The sequence below is a fragment of the Vitis riparia genome, chromosome 7, assembly GCF_004353265.1.
Source record: "Vitis riparia cultivar Riparia Gloire de Montpellier isolate 1030 chromosome 7, EGFV_Vit.rip_1.0, whole genome shotgun sequence".
NCBI lineage: Eukaryota > Viridiplantae > Streptophyta > Magnoliopsida > Vitales > Vitaceae > Vitis > Vitis riparia.
In genome coordinates, this window is record NC_048437.1 from 7,706,303 (window position 1) to 7,723,004 (window position 16,702).

Consider the following 16,702-nt stretch of genomic DNA (forward strand, 5'->3'; position numbering starts at 1 on the left):
CACTAATCTGTTACAATCATTATTCTAATTTTGCCATCTGAAAACTTAACAAGAGTCTGTTTTATTATTCAATTTTTTTTTTCATCTTAAGACTTAATAATGAGGAAGTTTAATTAATTGGTTAAAGTAATCTGATCGGATTGTCAATTCAAGGGTCGATTTGTGGTGGATATGATAATCATCAGTTGAACAACTGTGGTCTTGTCAACACAGTATAGTATAACTAGCTAGAGAGAGAGTCAATAGATCCAATGCCACGCCACTGGGGTTATGGTTCACGGACATATTGATATGGCCCTGATTAGAAGAGAGAGTGGGGTGAATTCAACTATAAATATCTTATGCTGGAAACCCTTTGGAAACACTTCAAAGAAATCTTCGTTCAGGTTGAGAAGCTGTCCAAAAGAGAGAGAGGCAGGGACAGCCATGTCGATTGAAGCTTTAGCGATGGCAGGTGCTGACTACATCAAATGTGGCATCAACCTCCAAGAGTTGGAGCGGGAAGACTTGGAGAAGACACCGCAACATCTTCTGGCCGAGCAAAGACACGGAACTAAGAGTAAGGAAAATGAGAGGGACAAGATGCCCTTGGAAAAATGCAGGTGATGAAGGAAGAGATGGAGGCCTGGGCTAAAGCGGTACCTACCTTCAATGTATTTTTGCTGCAAATTTCTGGGCTTGAACGCGCGACAAATCTGCATCCTCAAGGCAATGTTAAAAATCCACACGACATAAGCACTAGCAATGAAGATTGTTAAATACTTTAAAGAGGGGAGGAGTACTTGTACAAGAAGATGCGGGTTCTGATCAACTTGTAGTTTCTGCTTCCCAGTTTGATATTGTTGATTCTAGCTTCTGTAGTGCTGTAATTATTGAGCAGCTACACAATATGCACATTCTATATATATAAAGGCAGCCCTTGTGACCCATAGTTTTACATGAAATGATCAAATAAAGTTATGGTTCAGAATGAAAAAAGAGAGATGATATAGCATGTCGGGCTTGTGCATATTTTCAATCTAGGGGATGGGCGAAGAATTATGTACATAATTCTCTGCAAAAATTCATGATAACCTCATGCATGCATAGCAGCCTCTCATGAGCCATGACACACAACAGAAAAATTAATATTTAACGTTGAGAAAAGGCTTTGTATTAATACAAAATGCAAGGCCTTATTGTTTGGACATGCTCACGCACTAAGAGCTATATACATACATGAATTCAAAATAAAATTTAGGGAAGGAGTGCAAGAAGAAGAGCAAGCTAGTGCCATAAATCCATTAAAAATTTAATCAAGGATGGTATCTTTTTAGATCATTTTTCCACTATATATATGCTTCATTGAAGGTGTCATCAAGCTATAGGTATGATGGGAACAAGGTAAGGCAAAAATTGTGCCATTTTGGTACATGGAAACACTTTAGCTAGGTAATTTTAACTAGGACTTTCCCCAGTTTTGGTTTAAACTGACCATTAAAATATTCATTTTAGCCTTCTTTTCAAATTATTGTTCAAAATGACCTTCTTTTCATTCATGTTTATTTTTAATTTTTTTTTTCAAAAAAAAAAAAAAATTGTTTAAAACAGCCTTTGCTTAATATTAATTATTTTTCACATAGACTTCAACAATTTTAGATGCTGCGTAATAGCTGACATCCTTATGATTTGACTTGTGATCAATTCATATGCCTTGATGGAATAGAAATAGGCATATTCTTTGAAGAGAAGACAAGGCTTACACTGGATGGAATAATCGTTTTAACAATATTATTTGTTGAGGGGAAGATTAACTCGGTCAATAGAAGAGTCACGAGATCATATCCAACTCTTTCCTACTTGCAGCATAACGACAGCATCGGTAATGGCTGACATCAAATCAGAACTTGGTAAGAGCTGACATCAATTACAACTTGGTAATAGCTGACAATAAATCAGCTCCATGATCATCTTAGAATTATTTGTCGAGAAGAAGGTTGCAGTCAAAAGAACAATCAAATGATAAATGCTATTTTTATGATTTTCACCTCTTTTTTGATCTTCCATTTGATTATCATGCTAATCCATAATTCTTTAGAAGGTTTTCTTTTTCCAAGCAAAGATTATATAACAACGTATAGAGTGTGAGCAACTTTCTTGTTTGAATATTTGGAGTGACTCTCAATTCTCAAATAATCTAAGTTGCTAGGTTATATAAGACTATAATCCTACTCTTGTACTTAATTCCTGCAAGTGCCATGTCGGTTTCGTTGGAAGCTCTGGCAATGGTTGGGGTGCATTACCTCGAACGTGGTATCAGCGATGAAGATTAGGAGTGTGAGGACTTGGAACCTCCACCACCCCATTTATTTGCTGAAGAAGTCCTTTAGAGAAAGAACATTAAGATAATGGCCACAAAGAAGATTCAGCGCTAATATTTTTCTTGACCGCGTTACAAATTGTGGAATTGAGATGCATGTTTCAAATCCTGGGACTCGGAGCAAAATGGAGTGGCCGAATGCTTTCATTGTCAAATTATTGAAGTTTTCATGATATAGAGTCAATACCTCCAAGTCGAGAAACCACGTCTGCTTTTTTGAACCCTAATTAAAGAATTCAAACTCAATATCCAAGCCTTCCGTTAATGTTCTAGTTTGATTTCAATCAAACTAAACACCTCAAATCTTCTCTTATGGTGTTCCCAAGCCATTCCTTTAGTTCGTTGTCCTCGTGTGCCCGCTTCATCAAATCATAACCGATGAAGACCAATAAAAAAATTGATTATGGTGAGGAAAAGAAAGGTGTCAACCAGCTGCTTTATCAAACCTGGCCTAGTCTAATAATGAGTAGCTACTTACTTCAGGACTTCTTGGAACTATGAAAGAAGAAGTCCTTAATATAATCTTCAATGTTGAAATGACGTACCAGATTTGGACCTCACTTGAAGAGCAATTACTGTCCACAATAGTGGAAAAAGAAGGGCATTGAAAAACATGTTAATGATTCTCATAAAAGGGTACTCAAAATCTCTTGAATATTCGGAGGAGTTCAAATTCATTTGTGATTGATAACAACAATAATATAGGCCAACCAAAGGAAATGAATGCCTCTAAATACTAAAATAATGGCAACAACAATGGTAAATTTCATTGCAAAATTTATGAAAAATCAAACCATTTTGTTATTGATTGTTGATATAGATTTGATTATTTGCATTAATTAGAAGATTTTCCTTAAAAACTTGATACCTTTACTCTCAATAATCCAAATAATCTAGTTCTAAAGAACATAGTCATAGAGCTATATTGACTCATGTACGTCTTGTTGACTGAACAATCGAGCATACCATGCCATATATCATTCCCTCTTTCCATAGAGGAAAGAAAAAAAAAGTTATCTTTTACATCGATTTTGGAGCTAACTCATACATGAGAAATGATATAGGTAAATTATCATATATTAAGTTGTATAATAGAGTTATGTGATTTATGATGGAAAGGGAGATAGTTTGTCAATATCTTATACTGGTGATGTTTAAAATTTTAAATTACTAGAAGAGATGGAATTGAGTTTGAAAGATGTTCTTGTTATCCCTAATTTAACCAAGAATTTATTGTCAATTGAAAATTTTTCCCAAAATAATATGTCTACTTTTGAATTCATCTCTTCCGGTTTTATTGTTAGGGCCAAAACCAAAAGATGATAGCAAGGGGGGGGCATAATAAGTGGCAGCTATACACCTTGGATGAAAATTTCCAAGAGGCTTTGAGTACAATAAAGAATGGTGGCTCCTTTTCAATTTGGCATCAAAGGCTTGTACATCATATTTCAAAGTTGTTTATCTTTAATATTGAAGGAAAAGAAAGTCATTGATGTCACCTACTGAGTAACTAAACTCTTTATATATGTTAGTAATCAAAGAAACGAGTTGTAAATTATCCTTTAATTCTAAGAATAAAATATATATCATAATTTCCTCTTGAGAAATTACATTATATATGATATTATTTGGGGACTTCCCTTTTAGCTTCAAATGAGTGTTTCCGTTTTTATGCAATTTTTGTAGATGATCATTCCAAATTCACATGGCTCTAGCAGTTAAGAAGGAAATTAATTTAATTTCATTGACTGCATTCAAAAATTATTAAAAATGTTGGAAAATCAATTTGTTTAAGGAATTAAGATCTTTCAATGTGATGATGGAGGTGAATTCAACTCTAATATTTTTCTTGATCACATTAAAAATTGTTGAATTTAGATGCATTATGTTTCATGGTCTGGACTTGAGCAAAATGGAGTAGTCGAATGCTATCATTGCAAGATTATCAAAGTTTTCATATTATGCCAAGCTAATTTTAACAATTTTAGCTACAATATTGCCAGCATGCGTAATAGCCTACATCCATATGTTCTGACTCGTGATCAATTCATTTACTTTGATGGAAGAGAAAATAGACATAATCTTGTATAAGACAAGGCTTACAGTCAATAGAATAATCGTTTTAACATTATCTGTTGAGGAGAAGAAAACATGTACAATGAATAGAACAGTCACGAGATCATATCCAAGTATTCCTGGTTGCACCCTTACAGCAGCATCTGTAATAGCTGACATCAGATCAGCTCCATGACCATCTTAGTATTATTTGTTCACAACAAGATTGCAGTCAATAATCACATGATAAATGTTACTTTTATGTTTAATTTGCACCACTTTCTCTTTCTTCCATTTGATTGTCACGCTGATCCATAATTCTTAATCACATGATAAATGTTACTTTTATGTTTTGCACCACTTTCTCTTTCTTCCATTTGATTATCATGCAGATCCATAATTCTTTAGAAGATTTTATTTTTCCTAGCAAAGATCATATACATACATATGGAGTACGACAATCTTCTTTTTGAAAATTTGAAGTGAGACTCTAATTCTCAAATAATCTAAGTTGCCTTTTGTACTTGTAATCTGCAAGTGTCGTGTTAATTAGTTTCCTTGGAAGCTCTGACGTCAATGGCTGGAGTGACTTACCTAGAAAGTGGCATGGTGTGAGGACTTGGAGCTGCCACCACCCCATTTACTCACCGAAGAAGAAGGCCATTGATCAGAGAAACAACAACGAATATGATGGGCACAATGGATATGATTTGGTTGCAATATTATGCCAGGTAATTAAAGAATGTCTGAGAAGAACTACAATAAAAGGACGTCGAGAAGAGTATGGTCAATAGGAATGACGATTATGAGAGCCATAAGATCATAAGAATGGATATTACAAACAGATTCAAACCCCATCAGTCATTACCAACTCCGCTACTCACAACTTGGGAAGCTAACACTCTTAGCCATTTCTGTGACTAACCCCAAATTCCCATTACACCAAATCTCAAGCCTTACTTCTTAAACCATCATTTTTTCCTAGGAGCGGCATTGTTGCCAACTTAATGTTGCACACATTAATCATCCTTTTTCATTTTCTTATTCGTTGGAGTTGTCATCTTAAATTATGACTGAGATTAACAACATTTGTATTGGTGTGTTGGTGGGCAGTTGCTCATTTAAGGCAAGGCTACTCCTCTTTGGTTACATAGAGGTTATATATACTGTAATTAAGGCAAAAGGAGAAATTCACAAGTATATTACACGCAACTTTGTAGAGATTCTGATCAAAACTTCCAGAACTCGATGATTTTCTCAGCAGGAAAGGAAAAAAAAAAAAGGCTGTACTGTAGTACTTGAGCCATGTACAAAACTGCACCTCCCATCCCGCAATAGGGAGGGAGGCTAGTAAAAAGCATAAGACGCAAAACATTTAAAACAACATTTTAGGCATTGACAAGAGGAGAGAGAACACTCCAGCTCCCAAGATGTAATCAGTGGGGTGGTGATGAGGCCTTGCGTCAGTTTGTAATATCTATCCTTATCACCACCAACACCATAAAATGGCTCTGATAAACGTTCTTACTACTGACCACACTCGTCTTGCGGTCCTCTCATTCATGATCTTTCTTATCAGAGATTCTTTTACATGGTATAGTATGGTGAACAAATCATCTCTGATGCTACCATCATCTTCATTGTTGTTCTTCAGGTAGATTTCTTCTTCTTCTTCTTCAGTGAGTAAATGGGGCGGTGGCAGTCCCAGGTCCTGATGCTCCCATTCTTCAATGTCCATGCCACTTTCAAGGTAATTCACCCCAGCCATTGCCAGAGCTTCCAACGAAACTGGCATGACGATCTGCAGATTTATAAGAACAAAAATTGGAGTATCATGAACAACTTAGATGGTTGGGAGTTACTCCAAATTTTCAAACAAAAGGTTGTCCACATACCCAACAAACATACATATATATATATGATTTGAGGTCAGCCTTTACAGTTGGGTATTGGTACAATCCCGTGACTATTCCATTGACTGCCTCAAAACAAATAATTAATTTCAAAAGATTTGACTGCGTTATCTCCCCCCCCCCCCCCCCCCCCCCCCAGAAATAAGGTCAAGAAAGCGCTAATTGGATCACATGCTTGCTGGTGATGTTGCACCTTTTCAAGTTTCATTGGAGTGGTAGCTGAAATGAATAAATGTAACACGTATCTAAGACTAGAGGTGAAAGTTCTCATATAAACTGGAATAGAATTCATCCTAAAAGGAGAAGAAAGGGATGTAAAACACGACATCCAGTGACCCAAGTGGCCAAGTCAGTCCAGCTGCTCAGCCGGCTCAGGAAACACGGGTTTCATCAAGATGATCAGGCAACGCCATTCAAGCATCAACACTTGGAGGCTCCTATTTGACTACGCAATTGGTGCACAATTTCTGGTTCAGCCTATTCAGATCCCGGGCAATCCCTTTTATATTTCAGTTGTAATGCTGTGTCAATGCCAATTTGATAGTTGTATGATATATATCTAACTACATAAGAGGATGCAATTGTTAGTGGTAAATCCTTATTTACAAGAATAATAATACACAAGAAACAGAAAATAGACAAGCATAAACAAGATATATAGTAGTACTTCACTCTCAATGTGAGAGCTATATTCATTTTGCCTCCAGAGATTTCTACTATATTAAAAAATAATGATGATCTCATGCCTTATGTCAATGGCATCTTCTATGTTTTTACACTCATAAAATGGCCACCATAATAACCCTTTCTAAAATTTCTCTTAGAAAGTTAGAACGATGCATGGCGATAGATAATAGGAAACCGTAATAATATAATTAGATTCCACACGACTCAACAACAATCACCATGAAGGATTTGCTTGATCAACACAACCACTTAATGTAAGGGAAGTCTAGGCCTTCATATGATCCCCTAACTCGATCTCCCCCCATGATACATTGATTTTGGTACATATGACCAGATATTTTGTGGAAGACTCCGCATGAGTCGTTACACCAAAATTGTCATGTCTCAATGTATGCACATGTGGCTTGGAGTGGACTGGGCCGACTTAAGCCGGTTCAGATCCGAGCCTAGATCCACTGAAGTTCACAATGATAACGGACAAATGAAGCCTCCATGTAGATGGGATGTGGGCAACTTCTCTCTAACTTGGACGAGTCCCAAAACCAAATCCCAATGAAATTAATGCATTAGTTGTTTTCTGTTTGTTTTCATTGATGCCATGAATCAAATATATAGTAGCAACATTAATTTTTTAATCTACTTAATTTGCCCAAGTAAATGAACTCTCTGAAGGTTTATCTCAAAGGGAGTGACCATATTCACAATATAAATTTAGTTAAAGACTTGAAGAACATAATTAGTCAAAGTACATCTCTCATTCCTAATTGCAACACAGTGCTATTCATGGCAGCATGCAAGAACTTTAGCCCATTCTCGCATCTTAGCTTTCGCCCTCTCTTGCTGCCTTCAGTGCCTGGGATTTTCTCAAATAGAAGATAAGGAGGCGGTTGTGTGGAGCCTCTCCCAAACTTAAAGGCCAATCCCACATTCCATGTAATCTACACCGGCCATTGCAATAGACAGTGCTTTCTTAGTTTTTTCACTTGAGATTATTTGTTGAAAAACTTGTCAGTTTGTGAGATATAAGCGAGTGGCCTTCCTCTTGTTCCTCTTTTACTAACCCTGCAAGTGGGGCAAAGGAAGAAGATACACGCTTATTTTGTATGTAGAAATTAGTTTATATCAATATGCCTGTGGTCAAGCCATATCTCTCAAAAGTTTCAACCACTATATGAGTTACTTATATTTGAGGGAGTTGTACTTGGCCTTGACTTGGAATAAGTCTGAACATTGAAATCTGAAGATACATACATCTGAAGATATGGATCATACCCATTAGCCTAGTGGATTTGGCGGTTCAATCTTAATATCCTTTATTTCCTTGTGTGACTAAGAAATTTCAATAATGCAGTTGAAAAGAAATTTGAGATTTAGGTTTCGTGCACCCTGCTCGATATTGTTGCTTGTATTCATGACGAAAGATAATTAATGGTGAAGTAACATGCAAATGCATTATCAAACTTAATGTTAAGAGTGTTTGGTAAACTAACTTAATAACTTAAAATGACTTAATAACTTAATTTAAGTCATTAAATAAATTAAATATATTTGATAAAATAATTTAATGGTATAACTTAAAGTAAAAAACAACTTTAAGTAATATGTAAAAATAATTAATTTATTTCTAAGTCCAAATTTTCATTTTATCTTTTTATTTTCATTTGCCTTAACTAACTCCACAATCTCCTTAATTTGTCGCTCCACAACCTCCACTATTATTTAATCTCTTTTACCCTAATTATAATCTATGAGAATGAATATATCAATTTGATGATTTAGAATATATTTTAAGTTAATTTTATTAAACAAATTTATTACTTAAAGTAAGAATTAAGTAATAAGTTTTAAATCAATATCTTTAATATAATTTAACTTAAAGCCAACTTAACTCATTAAGTAATAAATATTAAATTTTACCAAACACCCTAAAAGGAAGTATCATATTAGTTCCAACTATTGTTGATTACATGAAACTAAGAGTTTTACGCAAAACAAGTAATCTCAATGGGATTAACAATTTCCTTTCCAGTCATGACTTTCTACGTCCCTCCAACAATTTGTTAACTTGATGAATAATCAACTTTCCTACAATCCTTTCGTAATTAAACTTTTGCCTGCCTTCCCCAACTATTATGTGCTCTTTGAATGGGATAAATACACAGAACTGAATCTTATGCAATAGTCCTTTGATATATATTTGCCTAAACTGTTGAGAAGGCCTATAAGCAATCTAAGTTTTTAATCTTTGATGGTTAAGCATGTTCTAGTAGAGATATGTGCAGTAAAACAACTGAAATAATTAAGAGCACAAGTCTTAAGTCATTCTTCTGATCATGATATTTATGCAGAATTTACCTTCTGTTTGATATAAATTTATAATCAATTGATTTACTCCTTAATTGGGCGGGCAGAGATGCTCAATTAAGATAGGATCCACCAAACATTATAGCGTATTTTTGCCAATTGACACACAATATTCACTTCGTGGGACCTATGACCTAGCTCTAGTACCGCTATTATTATCTTTGAGAGGCACTAACCACGAATTAATTTCTATTAGAGCTGTTTCTCTTCATGTGATTTAAGTCACACACCAACACAACCTTGGATATACTTCCCATTACAATTCCAAATCCCAAGGTAACATAATCGTAGACATATTTCCTGTTCTGAGGTAACACAATCTTAGACAAATTCCATGTACATCAAATTCTAGCATTTCAGATCTTTTACTTCTTAAGCCATCATTTTTCTGAGGCACGGCATTGTTGTCAACTTAACAGCGCACACAATCCACCATTTTCATTTGCTTATACTTGTGGATTGTGATCTTAAGTTATCACCAAGATTAACATCATTTGTATTGGTGTGTTGGTGAGCAGTTGCTCCTCTAAGGTAAGGCTACTCCACTTTGGTTACACAGAGGTAAGTACTGGATTGTGGGATGGGCAAATGTATATATCTGAACCGTAATTAAACAAAAAGAAGGAAATTCACAAGTATATTACATACAACTTTATAGAGATTCAGAACAAAATTTAAAAATAAATGAAAGCATGCCCAAAGCTTAATAATGATCTACACTTCCATAAGTTGATTGTATTCTGTGCAGAAAAAGAAAAAGAAAAAAAGAAAAAAGAAAAAATCAGGATGTACTGAAGTTGAGCCATGTAAAAAACTGCACGTATCTCTCATCCTCAATAGGGAGGGGAGGCTAATAAAGAGAAATAATACACAAAACATTTACAACAAAAATTTGGGCATTGAGGGGAGAGAGAACACTCAAGCTCTCAAGTTGTAATTAGTAGGGTGGTGATGAGGCTTTACATCTGTTTATAAGATCAATCCTTATCATCACCAATACCCTTATGATGGCTCTCATATACGTTCTTCCTATTGACCACACTCGTCTTGGGGTCTTCTCATTCGTGATCATTCGTATCAGAGATTCTTTCACATGGTATAATATGGTGACCAAATCATCTCCGATGCGACCATCATCTTCATTGTTCTTCTTTTGGTAGATTTCTTCTTCATCAGCGAGTAAATGGGGTGGTGGCGGTCCCAGGTCCTGCTGCTCCCATTCTTCAATGTCCATGCCACTTTCAAGGTAATTCGCCCCGGCCATTGCCAAAGCTTCCAATGAAACCGACATGATGATATATGCGCAGATTTGTTAGTACAAAAATTGGAGTATCATGAACAACTCAGATGGTTGGGAGTAAATCGAAAGTTTCAAACATGTTTGTCCACATGTCCAACATATATATGTATATATACGCATGTTTAAAATAGCATTTATCATGTGATTGTGCCTGATCTGAGGTCAGCTATTACCAAATGATATTCCAGATTTAATTTGATGTCAGCCATTACCAATGCTGTTGTGCTGCAAATGAGAGGAGTTGGGTATTCGTACAGTCCCGTGACTGTTCCATTGACTGTCTAATCTTCTCCTCAAACAAATAATTTCAAAAGATTGTTATGTTGACCACGTCATCTCCCCCAGAAATAATGTTAAAATCTATTCATGGTTTCTCATAATTTACGTTCAATCAGAATCAAGTTACATTGGAGTACTAGCTGAAATGAATAAATCTGACATGTATCTGAGATCGACAGTTTTCTCATGCAATCCAGAGTAGAATTCAGCTTAGAAGAAGAAGAAAGGGACGTAAAATACCACATTCAGTGACCCGACTGGCCAAGCCAGTCCAAGCTGCTCAGCCATCTCAGGAAACACGGGTTTCATCATGATGATTAGGCAAACGCCATTCAAGCATTCACACTTGGAGGTTCCCACTTGGCTATGCCATTGGTGCACAAGTTCTGGTTCAGCCTATTGAGCTCCCGGGCAATCCTTTTCTATTTCAATTGTAATGCCGTGTCAATGCCTATATGATATTTGTACAATATTAAACTCTATAAGAGGCTGAAATCACCACCCCCCATCTTCTTGGTCAACACAACCATTTAATTTAAGGGAAGTCTAGGTCTTTATGATCCCCCAACTCTCCTCCAATGATACATTGATTTTGGTACATATGACCAGCCCTAATACATTAATCAGCTTGCATAAATGTTAATAGCCATGTCGGAAAAAGAAAAATGGGGGAGGGAATGAAAGGGATTGAGGCAAGGATGAAGTTTTGTCTTTACATATATCAGTTATTTAGATGCCATACAGATAGGGACATTACTAATATACTTTGGCCCGTTTTGGCCTTGCAGCAGTTATGGATGAGATAGATACAACAGCCTAGGGGGAATATTCCCTGTATTTGTCTTGTAAGAAATCATGTAAAGAAAGATTTTTATTACTTATGCCCCACAATTTTTTACTTTCTCTAACCGAAGTGCTTTCATTGTAGCACTGGTCCTTACCATCAAGTTGCTTTCCATCTGCTGCATCCACGCACTTGCATTAGAGTCATGCTTTGATTTATGTCCAGCTAGAAATGTGATTGGAGAGGTATCACAATCACATTTGCCAGTTCACCAGTCTCCATGATGAAGATAAGGATCATTCGTGGGTGATAATGAAGCCAAGAAGCAAATTGACTAAAGTCACAAGGATGCAGAGAAGCAGAGTACAGAAAAGTTACAGAATAAGCCAGAATGTAAGGTTTTAACTGGATCATAGACTTGCTCAAGTGCATTTGAAAGAAAGGGTAACTTCTAATTCTCATCAGATGCTTCTTAGGGACTAATGTAGATGTATTTGCTTTTCAACAGAAAACACTGGAAGGGGAAAGCTTAGCTTCAGCAGAGCGTTTTCTCGCAATGAACACGCTCCAAAGTTTACAAATTACTTGAAATGAGAAACATGATCCGGAAACACACTGTCAAAGTTTCATTTTGAAGTCACTTCCTTTGGTGGAAGTTGCTTCTAAACATGACCATGGATTTGGGTTGAAGGAGATGCAAACTATGCAGATTTTTGGCCTTTTTTTTGGATATATTAGAAGTCTGGACATCTTTTTACTGGAGTCTGGAGATCGATTCTGATAAGGTATCATTTTTGCTTTTTGCACTTTCTAGAGACCCATGAGCCCTGGGAATTAACGTTTTGCATTTCATAGTAGATGGGGAAAAAGAGTGAATATGATCCAACTCTACTTCCCACCTCAACGTTATTTCTACTAAAAATCAGGCCCCTGAGTAGTGTCAGCTATAGGATTTCACCCTTATGCCTTTCTTATCCATTCATAGTTCAAACTCCCCTGATATACCTTCCCTGCAACCTCATCATAATAACCCCCAAGTTTTCAAATTATCCTGCCAGAAAAAGGAACCCTTGAACAAATCCTCTCAAGTCTTTCTGGAATGAAGATTGATCGAATCTCATTCATCACCTGTAGTCCCTGTACCCATTCCAATTCATGGCCAACAAAGGGAACTCAACATCACTACTTCCAAAAGGAATATCGTCTTTTGGAACCATAGTCCACCATGTCCAACAAAACAATCTCAATGCAAATCCAGAACAAGATCAACCTAACAGTGTATATTTAATCCAAAAACTTTATTGCAAATGAAAGAGCAGCTACAACAAGAGTGATGAAAGCAGGGTCATAATTTTATTGTTACAAAGAATACACATCTATGTATACATACGGATACCCCATATAATACCCGGCTAATCCAAAAAGTCGGAAATATCATATAGTCGAGGAGGAGACCTCAACACATCCTGCAAACAGTATTCCCCAATTGAACCAAATCCTTGAAACAATCCCTCAAACATCCCATTCTCTTCTTCCTTTCCAATCCCATCTTCGTCCTCATGCTCATCTTCTTCCATGGTGGCAGCTGCTACTGCTGCTGCTGACAGCACCGATTTCTCATCCCCATTTTCGACTGCGGGCATGTGGCCCTCGAACAGGGCCATGTGCCCAAACAGTTTATCCTTTCGTGAAAAACTTGTCCCACAGGAACACCTCCACTTGGACTCTCCACAGTGCTTCAAGTGGCTCCTCAAGTCTGCCAGAACCGAAAAGCTCTTCTTGTTGCAGCGATGACAGGAGTACATCTTGGGGCAGTGACTCCGCTTGAAGTGATTCTTCACGCATATCACCGATTTCAACGCCCGAAACTTCTTGTGACCTTTGTTTCGGTTGCAGCCCTGGTAGGGGCACGAGAACCGCACTCGTCGCTGCGTTTCCATACACTTATCCGGCTTCGCTAGGGCTTCGGGAGTCTTGAACTGGTTTCCATGTGCGCGCATGTGCATTCGGAGATTTGCGTCTCGCTTAAACCCTTTTCCGCAGATATCGCAAAAGTGAATGTGCTCAGCTAGCAATTCAACGGCGTCCAGTTCGATGACCTCGCAATCCCCATCGTCATCACCGCCGTCGATCTCCTCTTTCACATCATCTTCCACCCTCTCCATCTTCAGATCCATCGCATCAGGACCACCCGATTTCACAGCCGCCGCCGTCGTCAGATGCCGAGTCTTCAGATTTTTCGGATTCGAACCGTTCCCCATCACAGCATAACTTTCGGGGAGAACTGCATCCCCGGCAGCCGGAAAACTAGAGTATTCGGGCTGAGAACAGGAGAGAAGAGCAGCTCCGTTGACGATGATCTGGTGGATTGCGGAGACAATCTCGGTGGAAACCATCTCCATCTGGTCAGGACCAATCACAACGCTTCGGCTGATCGAGTCAGACAAGAAGCGCTCCAGAGAATCCACCCTAATCTGAACAGTGGCGAGGTTAAGGAGTGGAACACGTGTGTCGGTACCCTCCTGCCGGGTAATATCTCCAACAAAAGGAAATTTCGGAGCTTGTCCGAAAAACCACCGGAATTTGACATGAGGATACTGAAAGCAGGGGACTTGCTTTGGAGTCAGATGAAGTTTATGATGATGATACAAGCGCCTGCCCTCTTCTCCTCCTTCTTCTTCTAAAACCTTTTCTCCATCTTGACTCCCAGCACTTCAAAAGTCAACTTCACCCACCACTTGGCCCGGCCCCTCTTTTACATCCCATCCCATCACCACTTAAAAAAATTCTGATCAAATTGGTCATGTTGGCAGACCCACATGGTATCCTACTCACTACTCCCTCATTGGCATTTGATTAATACTATAAATCGGGGGTGAATTATGTGACATTAAATAAACTATTATAAGCCATGACTTTATAAAACACCATTCATTTATGTAAAAGAAAAGCATTGTTTATTAGTATTTGTTGGCATCACTGCAGTCACATCAGCCAAAATTTTCTTGGCCCATGACCCACAAACATATGTAGCCAAAATTGTTCATCTGACGAACTCCCAAGCAAGAAGAAATTTGAGTTTGAATTTCTTGACATGATGCCAAATTTCACTCAAATCTGGTCCGACGAGCTGATCCGATGGGGTTAGTGATAACATTTTCTGAGGTCAAATTTTGGGAGCTCTGGATTCAAAAATATGATTAGCAATGGAAAATTTGGCCGGGATATTGTCTTCCTGTTGTTTTCAGAATTAAATGCCAATTTTGACTAACAAATTTCAAAGGTTGATGAAGCAGCAGAGGAAAATTTAAGCCAGCATATTGGGTTCTAAATTCAAGGATGTAGAAAAATAACCCCCACCATTAAAAGCTGACGGAATGTAATGCAGAATTCAAATCCAAACGCAATGAAATTAAAACTAAGAAAGGAACAAGTGATGACCAAAGTGTAGCTGCCATTTTTGACGCGTAGGAATCCTGAGACAGCCTCTGCCATGTCCTTTGACTCTCATCATCCTGATTCATAATTTATAATTCATGATGAAACAAAAAGAAAAAATCTTCCTTTGAATACTTTTTTAAAAAATTATAAACTTTTATTTATATAAAAGTAGAATACTATTTTTAAAAGTATGAATTTATCTTATATTTTTTGAAATTATTTTTAAAAACTTTAAATTTTGAGATAATAAAATTCTCCTAGATCCCATAATTTTTAAAATATAAAAAAATAGTTTTTAAAAACACAAGATTTTTTTAAAATTAGTTTTTGAAAACAAAAAATAAAAAGCTTATTTTGATGAAATAATTTATATTATTTTTAAAAATAAATATCTAACTTTTATTTTATAAAAAAAAATTATAAATTTAATTTATAATAATATGAAATCAAATTTTATAAAAAATAATAAACTTGTTAACAAATTCAAAGTATTAAGTATCGTTTAATTTGAAATTAATTTACCTAACAAAAAATAATAATAAGGATTTTATATAGAAGAGAAATAATAGTGTATGTATTTATATTATTTAAAAAAAATCGATGAAAATAATTTTTAGTTGTTTTTTATTTTACTTTGTTTTTAAATATTAAAAATAGAAAATAATATCTTATGAAATATAAAATAATAATAATAATAAAGAAAAAAAACTGTTTTTAAAAACTCCTCCAAACTTGCTCTAAATAATAATTTTAAAAGATATATCTTAAACCCAACACTAAAATATTCCTTTTAATAAAAAAATTCCAAATTGAACAAACCATAATGCAGTGAGGGGTGGTGTCCATTTCATTCAAGGTTGGCATGTAGACAACTCAGTTTTGAAAGTAGCAAGAGATGATAAGGCGATGGAGTCCAATGCCAAACTCAAAATGCATCCAACCTTTGTATGTTTTCACATTTTGAGTCAATGGGGCCACAAACCTTTTCACAAAGTGCTTTTCTTGCCTTGCTTTTATAAATCATTCAATCCCGACTTTTTTTTTTACTCTTTTCTTCATATTCTCTTACAATTGATTTCATGCAAATCACTTCTTCTTGACATTTTTCCTTTTTCCAAGCTATGTTTGGTTCTTAAAAAATTTAAAAAAAATTGGAAGGGAAAGATAATAGTGAGAAAAAAAGTGGAAGAAAGAAAAAAGTAAAGGAAAATAAAATATATATTTAAAATAAATAATTTTTTTTATATATATTATTTTAAATTTATTTCATTTATTTTAACTTTTTGATATAAAATTTAAATAATTTGAAAATTCATAAGTTTCTATTAATTTTAATTATATTTTATTTTTTAAAATATTTTTTATAGGATAATCAAATATGAGAAAACTATTCTCCTCATTATTCTTTTAATTTTTCTTTAATATTTTTTTGAAACCAATAATAATTTTAATACTTTTCAGGACTAAACATAGCTTTAAAAGTAAAAAAAAATAGTTGTACATTAGTGGAAAAAGAAATG

At 35.8% G+C, this 16,702-nt stretch overlaps 1 protein-coding gene and 1 pseudogene across 1 annotated transcript; both read right to left on the reverse strand.

Moving 5' to 3' along the window:
* The window catches only part of LOC117917409, a 14,175-nt pseudogene extending 3,506 nt beyond the window's left edge, over positions 1-10,669 (reverse strand).
* A 2,351-nt stretch (positions 10,670-13,020) lies between these two features.
* Positions 13,021-14,474, reverse strand: LOC117919281 (zinc finger protein STOP1 homolog). The gene has a single exon (XM_034836421.1). It carries the CDS (start codon positions 14,141-14,143, stop codon positions 13,154-13,156), a length of 990 nt encoding a protein of 329 aa, XP_034692312.1. The 5' UTR covers positions 14,144-14,474; the 3' UTR covers positions 13,021-13,153.
* Between the last annotated feature and the right edge of the window lie 2,228 nt (positions 14,475-16,702).